General features: G+C 40.0%; 1 protein-coding gene across 2 annotated transcripts; it reads right to left on the reverse strand.

Moving 5' to 3' along the window:
• Nucleotides 1–364: 364 nt before the first annotated feature.
• LOC137611758 (major facilitator superfamily domain-containing protein 12-like) lies at nucleotides 365–10,787 on the reverse strand. Of its 2 annotated transcripts, XR_011038780.1 has the most exons (12): nucleotides 10,034–10,787; nucleotides 9,730–9,849; nucleotides 5,890–6,100; nucleotides 5,671–5,800; nucleotides 5,377–5,592; nucleotides 5,199–5,291; nucleotides 5,003–5,095; nucleotides 4,429–4,599; nucleotides 4,249–4,343; nucleotides 3,064–3,194; nucleotides 2,633–2,973; nucleotides 365–2,429 (listed from the first exon to the last, which is right to left on the reverse strand). XR_011038780.1 is itself a non-coding variant. In XM_068339848.1 (11 exons), exons 1-11 carry the CDS (start codon nucleotides 10,179–10,181, stop codon nucleotides 2,930–2,932), a joined length of 1,452 nt encoding a protein of 483 aa, XP_068195949.1. In that variant the 5' UTR covers nucleotides 10,182–10,787; the 3' UTR covers nucleotides 365–2,929. The 2 variants fall into 2 exon arrangements, 1 of the variants encoding a protein (XP_068195949.1); XM_068339848.1 differs by having other exon boundaries at nucleotides 365–2,973.
• Between the last annotated feature and the right edge of the window lie 1,603 nt (nucleotides 10,788–12,390).

Raw genomic sequence — 12,390 nt, forward strand, 5'->3', positions numbered from 1 at the left:
GTCAATAGCGTGATCTCAAAATGGTTTGCAGCTGCTTAGACTGAAACTGGTTTTCACGTCACTTTTCTTTTGCAACCAATAAAACCCTATCCCTGCTGACTTTGGCCAGAGGCCCTGGTTAAGTTACCAATTTATCGCAGGGGCCAAGGTATGCAGAATGTACATTTTTGTGCAATGATATTTCTGTTTATTGTTCATTTGAAAAGGTTTTTTTTTAAAAATATTTTGTGGTAAAAAATAGCGATGATGATACCAGTATTGTTGGTCTACATAATCTTAGTGTCTGATAACGGGATAAGTGGGGTCCTGTTGGTTTGTGGATTTCAAAGAAAGTTCTCCATAATAAACAGACCTCACAAAACACTGCTTGATGAGTTTCACACCTTTGGTTTATTTATTTATCCATTTACAGCATTAAGTCTCACAGTTTCCAGCTGTATACACCCAAAAAAATAATAATAAAAATGGTCAAATGTCAAAATAATGGCCTTAATCCATGTTATTCCCTTTGAGTAGCCTCATTTGTTATGTAGCATTCATGGGATTATGTACATCCCTACTCCATAAAGTTGGACATTTCTGCTTCCCACATGACACCTGGTTAATCAATGACTATAAAAACAGACCCAACACACAATTACAAAGACATAAGTAAGAAAAAGCACAGTTGATTATGTCAATGCCAGGTTTTGGAGGAGTCGGAGATTAGCACTACAGCAGCACAGCCAGTGTCAACTGTAGGCCAATCCCAAACCCAGATAAATGCAGAGGTTCGCGAGAGGAAGGTGACCCCTAACGGGACAAGCTGAAAGGAAAGTTTCTATACCAGCTTTTGCAGGGATTTGATTAAAACATTAGTAAACATTGTACCGGTACTTTACCAGTATGGTTCCCTTATATAAGTATTTATATAGTTGTACACAGACCACAGCTCCCTTTAACTTATATCAAGTTTCTTTTGATTATTATTTTTTCCCCATTTGGTCTGTGATTGCACATGAACGTAAAACTGATTAAAATAGAAATACTACACAGGAACACTGCACAGCTCCTCTGAAAGACACGTCACTGTGATACAAGCAGCGATGTGTCCAGAACCAAATGTAACCCCATAATCCTCAAGTATCAATGTTCATATTCCTAATGACATATGTAACCATAGATACATCTGTAACTATGTAACAGATGTAACCGTAATTACATCTGTTACATAGCCATTGCTTTTTGTCTCTTTTTTTGCATGTAGTGCAACATTTGAAGGTTTATTTTGGTTTTAAGTAGTATGGAAGCTTTACTATTTGTTTGGTCACATTTTGTTGTGATTTGTAAAACTATCACATTGAGCAGCTTAGTAGTGTTAGTGTTAGCCTAATTAATGTAATGTAAAAAAAAAAAACTAAGAAAAACACATCAAGAATGTGGGGAACTGCCTCTGGACACACACTGAGATAAAAGTGTACAACAGAGCATATTTACAAGGTCAATTATCAGGAGTTAAACGCTGTCTGTAATTTGCAGCAAGTCCTTGGCTCTCCTTTGCTTCCTTTAAGGTTTTGTCAATCTGTTAAGTGTGAATGGTAGTGCTTTGTCATTCTGTGAAAGCAAAGTTGTGGCAAGACCCTCTCAGGAAGCAATCAAACATCAGGAGTCATTTTTATAATTTAGTTACCACATAGCTGTTATTACCAACTACTGACTGGATATTTGTTGATAGTTAAAATAGTTCAAGTTTCTTCTTTCGTGTTTTTGAGATTACTCACTTGAATTAATCCCTTTGTTCATCTAGATGCAGGCAGATGAACCATTATCTGTGGTCATATGAGTCTAAGTGTCCTAGGTACATGTGTCACAGGTCATATTTCATCTTAGGCTGTTTTCCATTAAACATGGAATGAGGTAATGCTTGATTCAAGACTATCATGATCTGGATCATGATCATGTCTTCTCATCATTTTACAAAGCTGAGGATAAATGCCACTAAAGTTCCTTTAACGATGTCACTGCTTTAAAGGTCCACATGTCAGCCCAGCTGGAGTTGCTCCCACTGCTTAGTCAATCGACTTTTGCCTTGGTCTTTAAATCTGTTCTGTACATTCTACCAGGTGCAGTGCATATGCATGATATGAAGTGTGCAGTCATGTCTTGTCATCAAAATTTCTACATGGGACAAGACTGCAAATGTCCAATATTATATTTTGTCTGTTTTTATTTTCAATGTCTTTACCGTTGATCCTACTGCTAATAAGGATTTAATAAATATGCAAGATTTTTTTTGTTGTTGTTTTAACATACTATCGCTAAGTAAATGTCCATTGCATAGTCATAACCATAGCAACCATACAGACCAACAGTTTGCTCTGGTTTCCAACAAATCTTGTGTTTGCTGCAGTCTGCCTCCTGTCCACTTGCTTTTATGTCTCCGTTTTAACCTGAATGGTCACAACAATAGCAGGATGAGATGAATTTATCTTTAAAATAGTTTAAAATGAATAATTTAAATGTTCAAAAATATAAACTTATCCGTTAATCTATTCTAATGGATTCTAATTGTTTCCTGCAGTAAGCTAAACAGGCAGGTCAGAAACATTCATCTTTCTTCTTCTAATAAATGTTTAAAGAGCGATGGACTCACGACAACTGTCGATCACATCGCTGCACTCGCATGAACCTGTTGCAGATCCACCACATACGTTTTGGAAAATAATGACAAAACAAGAAAACTTCCGATACATAAATAAAAAATGTCCCATCACTTTCTGCTACCACCTAGTTCACAAATGTTGAATGTGCAGCATTCTAGTGAACATTCCATTCACCAGTGCTTTTCCCTGAGAAAATAAAATGGAACTGGACTTCCCATCCAATTGAGGTTGTTTTCACTGTTGTCCTCCCTGAGTGCCATCTGTTGGATGTTGTGGGGACGGGGGTGTTAGTTCAATCTGCCTTCAACCTCGGTGATGGCTGGAGCGGCATCTAAACACACAGAGGAAAGTCGAGTTGCAGACCTGACCAGAGCAGCTCTAACCATAGAATGAGTGAGGCAGCAATTAGTGTTAGGCTCACTTGGTCTAATCCTGATTGGCCAAATGAAGATGGAGCATATCGCCAAAGCTGCCATGAGTGCTACACCTCCTGTTACTATGACCATGGTGTAGTGATAGAACCACACACAGGCAGGACAGCAAGCCACAGTTCTGTGAGAGAAAAAGAGCATTTTAACACAGATGTAATGTATATTTATGACAATATAATACAAAAACTTCAGACTGTCTGCTTGACCGTCTGAGGGACATCACAGGAAGATCTGGCGCAGCTTTAAAACGCTTCTCTTCACACCAGAGAACACTAGTTTCTACATCTCCACTGGTAACTGGTAACCTGTCAACTTGTAGCTTTTATGATATGTGCTTACATTCTAGACCATTTTGTGTCACAAAGCAAGAAGCTCATACAAAATGGTTAAAAGGTAAAAAGCGCTCATGTGACAATACTCTTGGACGCTGAGCGACAGCGTCAGCATAAATTCTGCTTACTCCATTCACTTGCCGCTGGACACTGAAGTGACTGCTGTTATAAACAACAACAAGACGTCAACAAAATCCTCGGGAATTCCTGAAAGGTGACTTTAGTGAATTGAGCAACACTGACAAGCAACAGTAGCAATTTGACAGGGCGAAAAATCACTGAAGCACTGAGCAACAGCAACAAAAAATAGTTCAGCATGAACGTAGTACTAAAACAAGGCAGCATTGCATTGGCACTGTTTTTCATTACAGATATTCTGCTGGTTAAGCGATGAGTGACGTTGTGCTCTCCGCCTGCCAATTCACCAGGGTGGCATCACTTTCCCTCAGTTTGGTTGCAGATGTGCACGTAGTTGTGTTAATTATGTGATAAACTTTTGTTAACTTTTGGAGCCACCCGCCGTACATCTCCTTTTATTTTGTTGCGGTCCACGAACCGGCCATAACAACTGTGAATGTAGCTTTACGCTGCATTCAGACGGCACCTTTGATTTTTTTTACAATAATGATGAGTTTACTACAAAACACTCACGGAAAATTTTCACTAGGACATGAGGGACAGTGACAAGCAAGATAACCTTCTTTCTGTAGAGAAAGAGTATTATAATAATTACTTCTTGATAACAGAAAAATATTTATCTTACACCTCTGAGTCATTGTCTGGGCGCATGCAAACAAACTTTTAGTAAATTTTAGGCCTGACCGGTTGTCTTTGTGTACTAACCGGCAAGGATGTAGGACCTGAATGATCATCACAGCCACACCATTGGCCAGCTTATCAGTGAAACTCATGGCTCCATACACGAAGGCTCCACTTCGCTGCAGAGACAAACAGATAAAAATGTCAAGTGTAAGAGCGTGTCATCAATGAACATGACATCACACCTCAAATAAATCATCTTACTGTCTGGTCAGCGATGAGCTCGGCGGTCATTGCAAGAGACATGATGAGGATGGTGGCAGACCCGGCACCCAGCAGCAACGCAGCCCCATACACCCGCTGGCCCATACGCTCGTCCAGCAGCACCCAGCTGGCAAACGCCAGGATCAGCAACAAGCCCACAAAGTAGGTGACCTGGACCAATCAGAGGACAGTTGCCTCAGTCACCTCTTTTAAATCTTTAAACATACATTTATAGGCGATATTGACCTCTTTGTTTTAATATGATCTTCTTCGACATCTTTTTTGTACCTCAGAGAATGTGACAGGAAATAGGGAGCACAAGATTAACATGCATTTGCCAATAATGAACTGATCTTCTGGTTGCATGATTCACTTTGTACCATTTATACAAGTGGTCTAGAAGTGAAGGCCATTCTTCTGAAGGCCATTGGACAAATAATTGTCCAAAGCATTCAGAGTGAAACAAGCCAGATCAGCAGATTGAACCCTCATTTTATCTTCATTAGAAAAACAAAATGTAAAACTTTGGGCACCAACTCAGAGGTGTGTGACGGTAGGGTGTGTTTTTACTTACATATTTCCCTATTCGTTTACTGAGGGGCTTCATGATAAAAGAGGAAAAGAAGCCACTCAGGTACATCACCAAAGGGATTGTTGCAATAAAGTTCTGATGGAGGAAGGAAGAGGAACCAAGTCAATAACAAAAAATGTCAGGTAGCAAACATAGTATGATATGAAGAAGCATCATTGTGTTACTGAGTTTGTGTTACCTTAGGCAGCTGTAAAGTGTTGACAAGATACATTGACATGTAGGTCTGTGACAGATTGACAATTAGCCTGGTGAGCATGTACAGTAAGGCCACCTGCAGAGAAATACACACACACTGATCAGTCAGGGAATAAGACATATTTGATCATCTGTTTATTTACACTATGCTATCTTCCTACCTGATAAAAAGAAGGTTGCCGCAGCCAACACTTCCACTGCAGAGCACTTGATGAGGTCTTAGGCTGATGAAGTAGAGGAGTCTGCTCCTCGTCTCTCTCTTTGCCCTCCTCTTGTTGTCTCTCCTGATCTCCTGTCAGGGTTCTCTTCTCTGTGGTTCCAACGTGGAAGATGATGGAGAAAAGAGTGCCGATGCCCAGCACTGACAAGGCCAGATTCTGTTATCAAGCACATCAGCTGAGTTAAAGGGCATCCACTCTGTGAATATTGTTAGGTGTCATGGAATTACAACTCACTCTGAAGATGGTGATATCTGCTGGTCCAAGTGCATCAATAACTGGGTTGTTTTCGTCTCCAGCCTGGAAGTGGAACAGCAGCCAAGCCACACCATATACTGTGATGTTGGCTAACACTGTGAATGCATACCTGCATACACACACACACACACACAGAAGGGGCTACATATTTGGGATCTGTAAAATACAGAATTGTTTGTATGTATATATAAAACCAACCTGTACGCAGTTAATTCTACTTTAGCGTGCTCACAGGTGACCAGCTCCGGGATTAGAGACAGATGTGAGATCTGAACAGCGGCCCAGCCGAACTGAAAAATGATGATGAACGGAGCAAAGAAGATCACACTGACCCACTGCGGGGTGAGAAAGCTGCAGCCCAGACACTGGTTGAAGATGAAGGCAAAGGACAGCAGCACACATAGCGTACCTGCAAAACACAAGCATGAAACAAACCCTTCAATGTTTCCAGTTCATGCGAATCAAGTACAGTAAAATGAAATTAACTCAACCATCCAAACCACAAAGGGAAGAAGTAGAATTTAAGAAGTACTTAACTTTAAAAAGACATTCTGGATTGCTTTTATGGATATTGAGTCAGTCAATGAAAACTTCAATCTTAATACAAGCCATTTCAAAGCCACCAATTTTACACAACCAACCTATACAACTTTACAGACAATTCTATCTCTCCAGCAATCCTGGTCCACATTTACAGTTTTTGGTTTGAGTTCTCAGACCTCTTTTCAAGTGTAGTCCTTCAAACAGATAAAGCACTTATTGTAGATATCATGCAGAAATAGGAAACAATGCTACGAGTCTATCTGAAGATGCTGTTAGACATTTCAAAGAATTCAGTTCTGCTTTAAAGATCATGTATCTGATAGTGCTGCAGGCTCACTAAAAGAAACTCTGGACTCCATTTCTTCCTAAAAAATAAGAGTCAGAGCTCAGGAGATTTGCTACATGGTGTGACACCAAAACCTGCACAGTAAAGCAAATATGAATAGTAATAAAAAAAAACAAAGTACTTGGCATCAAAACTGTGTTGCCAAATAAGACAATTGCATACCCGGACTTCTCTCAAATTCACTTAAAAAGTCTCCTAGATCCCACCCCACGTAAACTGCTTCAAGAAAATATTAGTCAGCACTGTTACATGTGACCAATCTGTTTTAATCAACAGACTATGTGTCATGGTCCTTTAAATAGGCTGGAATGAAACCTCTCCTTAAAAATCCTACTCTTAATCCAGATTTTACAGTGGACTGCAGACATACAGTATATTTAATCTTTCTTTTCTCTCTAATCTCTAAGTGAACTAAATATTAGCCATTGTTTGCTTCACCAACATATTCTCAGTAACTAAAAATCTGCAGTTAATGAGCTGTTAAGGTGCGACCAAAATGATTACATTTCGCTTCAAAGTGCTGATGTATTGTAATTGTCAGTGTTCGTCTGTCCGTCCGTTAGTTAGTCCACCAAATACCTTCACATGGCCTGCGCTTGTGTCATTACACTGAATGGCTTGTGGGTCCTTCTGTATCCTCCTCTGACAATTTATTTTACAGCAACACATAATCCAACCTGGACTAGATCAACACAGGTTTACGATAGATCTTCTGTGAGCAGAGTTCAAACAGTCGACCCACTCACGGCATCATGAGCGTGAAAGGTGTGGATAACAGCTGAGTAATACTGGAAACAAGGAGCAGAGTCCTCCTCTTTAAACTTTTACCACTAGAGAGCTGCAGGATTACAATAAGTAGAAGCTCACACGCTACACACCACCAAAAAAAAATAATTTGACCAAAGGTATTCTTCTTCTTCTTCTTGGAGGAGATCAAACTTCCAGATAGACTCCAATGGAAAAGAAACGGGTAAAAACTTCTTGGAGTTTATCTTGGAGACCAGACTATTATGGAAAAAAAACTGGGAACATGTTTTAGAGAAAGTGGAAGGGAGGCTAAAAAAATGGAAACAGACTTAATCAAAACTGTCTTTTAGAAGTCGAGTTTTAAGTATAAATAATTTGGTTGCATCAATGCTGTGGTACCGGCTGTCCTTCGATGAACCCCCACCAATGTTGCCGACACGAATCCAGGTGGTGATGGTGGATTTTTTTTTGGACTGCCGTCAATGGGCCCCTCAAAGTGTCCTCCCATGACCCACGCAAGCGGATGAAGCGGTCAGGAAAATGAATGAATGAATGAGTGGATGGATGCATGTGTGGTGGAGATTTGTGGACCCACCCTGGATGATGCTGCTGTGGGTGTGACCTCAGTGAGGCTCATCAGCAGCCTGTTGAGGGGCTGGAAAAGCCAAATCACTCCACAGCAACTGACTTTGATAAATTCTTATTGTACGTAATGCCTTTTAAACCCAAATCATGCTGATCCTTCCTTGTAGAAAGTTTGTCTCTTTGCTCTAACAACTCTGTGTCAGACCCGATCAGCTCCAATGACAGTAATGGGAAAAACATGCATCAATTGATGGTAAAGATTTTAAACAATGATAAAATTAAAGATCGGGTTGACACACCACGGAGGGTTTTTCACTGCTTCCTAGACTGTCAGAGACTCGACAATCTGTTCCTGTTTTTAGCAAGAATCTTTCTCTCATTCTGTCTTTTTCGACAAACAGGTATACTTAATTGGTTTGAAATGCAGGAAGAATTAAAAAAAAAAGGAGTGGCAGATTGAAAACTTCCTTGTGGACCAAGCAAAGATGGCGATTTATCTAAGCAGGAAAGAAAAAGTTGAAGATTCGTCTGATTGCAGTGCAGAAGCCATTTTAAAAAGAATGTGTCAGAACAAGAATCAGTATCGATCTTAACTATTTCAGAGCTACGACTGATTTAGACACTTTTATGCACTTGTGGTGTGTCAAAGGTGTCGTATGTTCTGTGTTGTGTGAGAAGCTTATGTTCAGTCAGTGGTTGGTTTAATGACTGCACTATTTTCCTACTATTGTTTTCCTTTGAAATGTGAATTTCTTCTGCATGAATCTCTTTTGGATTATGTGTCAACGTAATTATCTTGTAATTTGGTTTTTGTTAATAAACATGCTTTTAAAGATCAAATCTTATTTTCTTCAGCTACAACAGCTACAAAACAGCTACAGAATTGATATAAATAGTTTGGGATGCTAAAAACGGTATGAATACAATGTCTCTTGTATGGTAATTTGTACATGCGAAGGGATTTTCTGTTGTTAGACTGATTCACTCATTCAAACAGTGTCATGACGCAGGCGGGTTATTCAGTGTAATCACTCTGATAAGACAAAAACTGAAGATCCATTGTTCTATTGGAGAATCAAGAAACAGCAGACAGCATTTTAGGAAACACTTTACATAAGCAGAGGGCATGGCCTAGCTACTGTAAAATAAGTTTTCCTGTGATTTAGAAAAAGCACAAATACCTTATGTACCTTATGATTTGTAGATGTCATCACTAATGTTGACGTACTGATACTTACATTACTCGTTTTAATTACATCCTGCTTCAAAGCAGTGACGTATTGTAATTGTCAGTGTTTGTGTGTTCGTCCGTTTGTTAGTCCACCAAATATCTTCGCAACCGTTGCAGATGGAAAGATGAAACAAAAAGCACTTTACTCGGGTGGCAAAGGGGATGAAAATAAGATGATGAACTTGACCTTGAGAAAACTAGGTCAAGGACAAATTTCAACTTTTGTACACTCAGGAACTGGATAAGATAGGAAGACGAGGGAGAAGGGCAGTGTAAGACCATTGATCAAAGCAGTAGCTTCAATCTTTGACCTCTACAAGTAGGTCAGGGTAAAATTTTCAATTCAGGGGTGTCGCGGGATGTTGCAGTCTCTGACGGCATTGGTTCTTGTTTGTTTTTACATGCATCAAGCTGCAATAAATTTGTATGTTAAAGACATTTCCCTCTCACACATGTACGTTGATTTCACCTTTGAATGCACACCATCACTGAAGGTGACACTGTTTTTGAATCTCAGGGAGGAGGGGGAGGACACAGTAGCCACAGACTCATGCTACCACTCTGTCAGGGGGTAGATTTAACTCACCCGTTAAATGCCATGTCTTCCTCTTGCCATAAGTGCCACAGCCAGGGGTTTGATCAGACTCATACCCAATGAGAGGTGTGGAGACAGCATCAGCTATCTGCCCGATGAGCAGCAACATACCTGGACCACCGGTGGATATTTAGAACAACAGATGAGAGCAGGCAAAGGAGGATGGCCACTGATTATTTACAGGAAGTTTTTTAACAATCATGGGCAATAATAAACAAAAAACCATGCCATGGGATACTGGCATGGATGTAAATTGAACAATATCAGACAGAAGACAACGTTACCCCAGACTAACCTGCATACGTGCTTTGAAATCCCAGTACTGAGTGGTAGAAAACCAGCAGGTATGTGAACCACATGGAGGCACACAGATCGTTGAGAAAGTGTCCCACCGCATAGCTCAGCTTCTTGATGGCTGGTAGCGATCTCTCTGTATCCGACATTGTGGTTCTCAAATGGAAAAATAACACAACTTGCGCCTTGTTGGACTAGACTGACTGTTAATAAAAATGTTTGAACTGGTTTCTCTTCTCTGGGAGATTGCGAACATAGCTGGGTGATGTCTAACTTATTCACCCACCCATTCTCGTGCTGTTATTAAACACATCGCTCCATGTCACATTGGTTCCTCTTATAATCAGGTGACAACGGAGTCAAAGCAAGGAGGAGCATGAAATGAGGTACAGAGACAAAAGCACAACCATAACAAACGGAATGGTTTCATCACAGGAACCTAACCGCCTTTATGCAAGCTGTCATTTCAAATTATTTTTTGAAAAAAAAAAAAAAAAAAAAAAAAAGCTAAGTCCCAAAATGAAACTGGAAGAAAACCCTCCTGAAGGTTCCGCTGTATGTTTTGCTCAACGGCGGCGTCGTCTAGTGTTACGGCATCACAAAAAACAACTAAATAGCTCTGTTAAGAACGGATATATACAACACATTTACCGCTGACGACTACAGAAAAAACGTGAATGACCCATGACCAGCTGTGTTTGTGCCTCTCAGCGAATCAGCGGAAGCTTCGTCTGTAAACTTTCCTCACGTGACGAATCAAAGATGAACCAACTCATGTAAGTACAAGATAGTAACTCTGCTACTGCTGCTAATTTGTCAGGTTATGAAAGCCACAGAACTCCCATCAATCAAGAATCAAACTAACCAATGAATAACGAAAAATAACATCAAACACAAGTTAGAACATTAACATTGTTCAAAACGTTTTTGTTTTGAACGATGTTAAAATGGGCTTAATTACTGCATTGTGGGAAACGTAGTTTTGGACAAAACACACTTTTGACCTGTTTATTTTCAGGCACTCTGACCTTTAATGCTCTTGCGAGCCACATCAAATGATGTGGTGGGCCACATTTGGCCCCTGGGTATTAAGTTTGACACACGTGCTGTAGATGATTGTCTCCTAAACAAAAAATTGGATGGGTGGGTGAGTGGATGGATGGATGGATGGAAGTACACAGATGCCATTTCTGCTGGAAAAACTGGGTTGATGTAGATAGACCATCATAGAAATAACAGACATGAAAATCATCTTTGCCATGACTCAATTGTAAAAGAGAAAGGTTAATTAAATAAATTATTTCATGCGTAATATGTAATGTTAAACAAACAAAAGAAACAAATTCAGTGATACAAACCTCGTGATTTCTCATGACAGTCAGCCAATGGTAACCCACTGCTGCAGTCTTCATAGGGTAAACTTATGCTATTGGCTTTACCGTATTGCAGGCTTTTATTGCTTACTGACCAGATTGTTATAGTTTCTCAGGTTTGTATTAGGTGCACCTTGCTAGTATCAGATTGGGCTCCTTTTTGCCATCAGAGCTGGTTCAACCCTTTGTGGCATAGATTCAAGGAGGTGCTGGAAACATACCATTCTGACATGATAGCATGAGTTACTGCAAATTTGTTGGCACTACATCCATGAGTGTCTCCCGGTTCATCAGATTCATAAGGTGCTCTATTGGATGTGGTGACTGTGGAGACCATTTATGTCCACTGAATTCACTCATGATCATGTTCCAAGAAACCATTGAACTTTGCGACTCGAGACTCGTTAGAATAGGAAAGATTTTCACGATTTTTATTGTCTAGGTTTTGTGAATCTGGTTGAGATGTATCCTCAGTTTCCCATTTTTAGCCCACAGGAGTGGTATCCGGTGTGATCCTCTGCTGCTGTAGCCCATCTACAATGTTTGAGGTGTGGTGCGTGAGACATTCTTTTCTGCACATCTCGGATAACAAGTTATTATTAGCATTATGTTTGCCTTTCTATCAGCTTGGACCAGTCTGTCCATTAACCTCTGAACTCTGGCATCAGTCAGTTTAGCACACTGAATATTTCCTGTATCTGTTTTATGAATGGTTCTCTATAAAGCCTAGAGATGGTTGTGTGTGAATAACCCAGTAGATCAACAGTTTCTCCAATACTCAGACCAGCCTGTCTGGTACTAACAACCACACCATGTTCAGACACTTAATTCCCATTTCTCCACTATTTGGAAGCTCGGTGTGAACCACAGCAGGCATGAACCATATCTATATGCTTAAATGCTTTTGAGTACATCACTTGACTTAATCTGTGGGGCCATATTCCTAGTTTTCCTTCTTGTACTGTCTACTTTTTATGTTAATGAT

This window comes from Antennarius striatus, chromosome 18 (assembly GCF_040054535.1).
Source record: "Antennarius striatus isolate MH-2024 chromosome 18, ASM4005453v1, whole genome shotgun sequence".
Classification (NCBI taxonomy): Eukaryota; Metazoa; Chordata; class Actinopteri; order Lophiiformes; family Antennariidae; genus Antennarius; species Antennarius striatus.

Excerpts from the sequence above, each read along its gene's own strand:
- LOC137611758 (XM_068339848.1), bottom strand. The coding sequence starts at position 10,181 with ATGTCGGATACAGAGAGATCGCTACCAGCCATCAAGAAGCTGAGCTAT. Across the intron at positions 5,292-5,376 it reads GGCAACCTTCTTTTTATCAG|GTGGCCTTACTGTACATGCT; the intron begins GTAGGAAGATAG and ends ATTTCTCTGCAG. Across the intron at positions 3,195-4,248 it reads CAGGTCCTACATCCTTGCCG|AACTGTGGCTTGCTGTCCTG; the intron begins GTTAGTACACAA and ends TTTCTCTCACAG.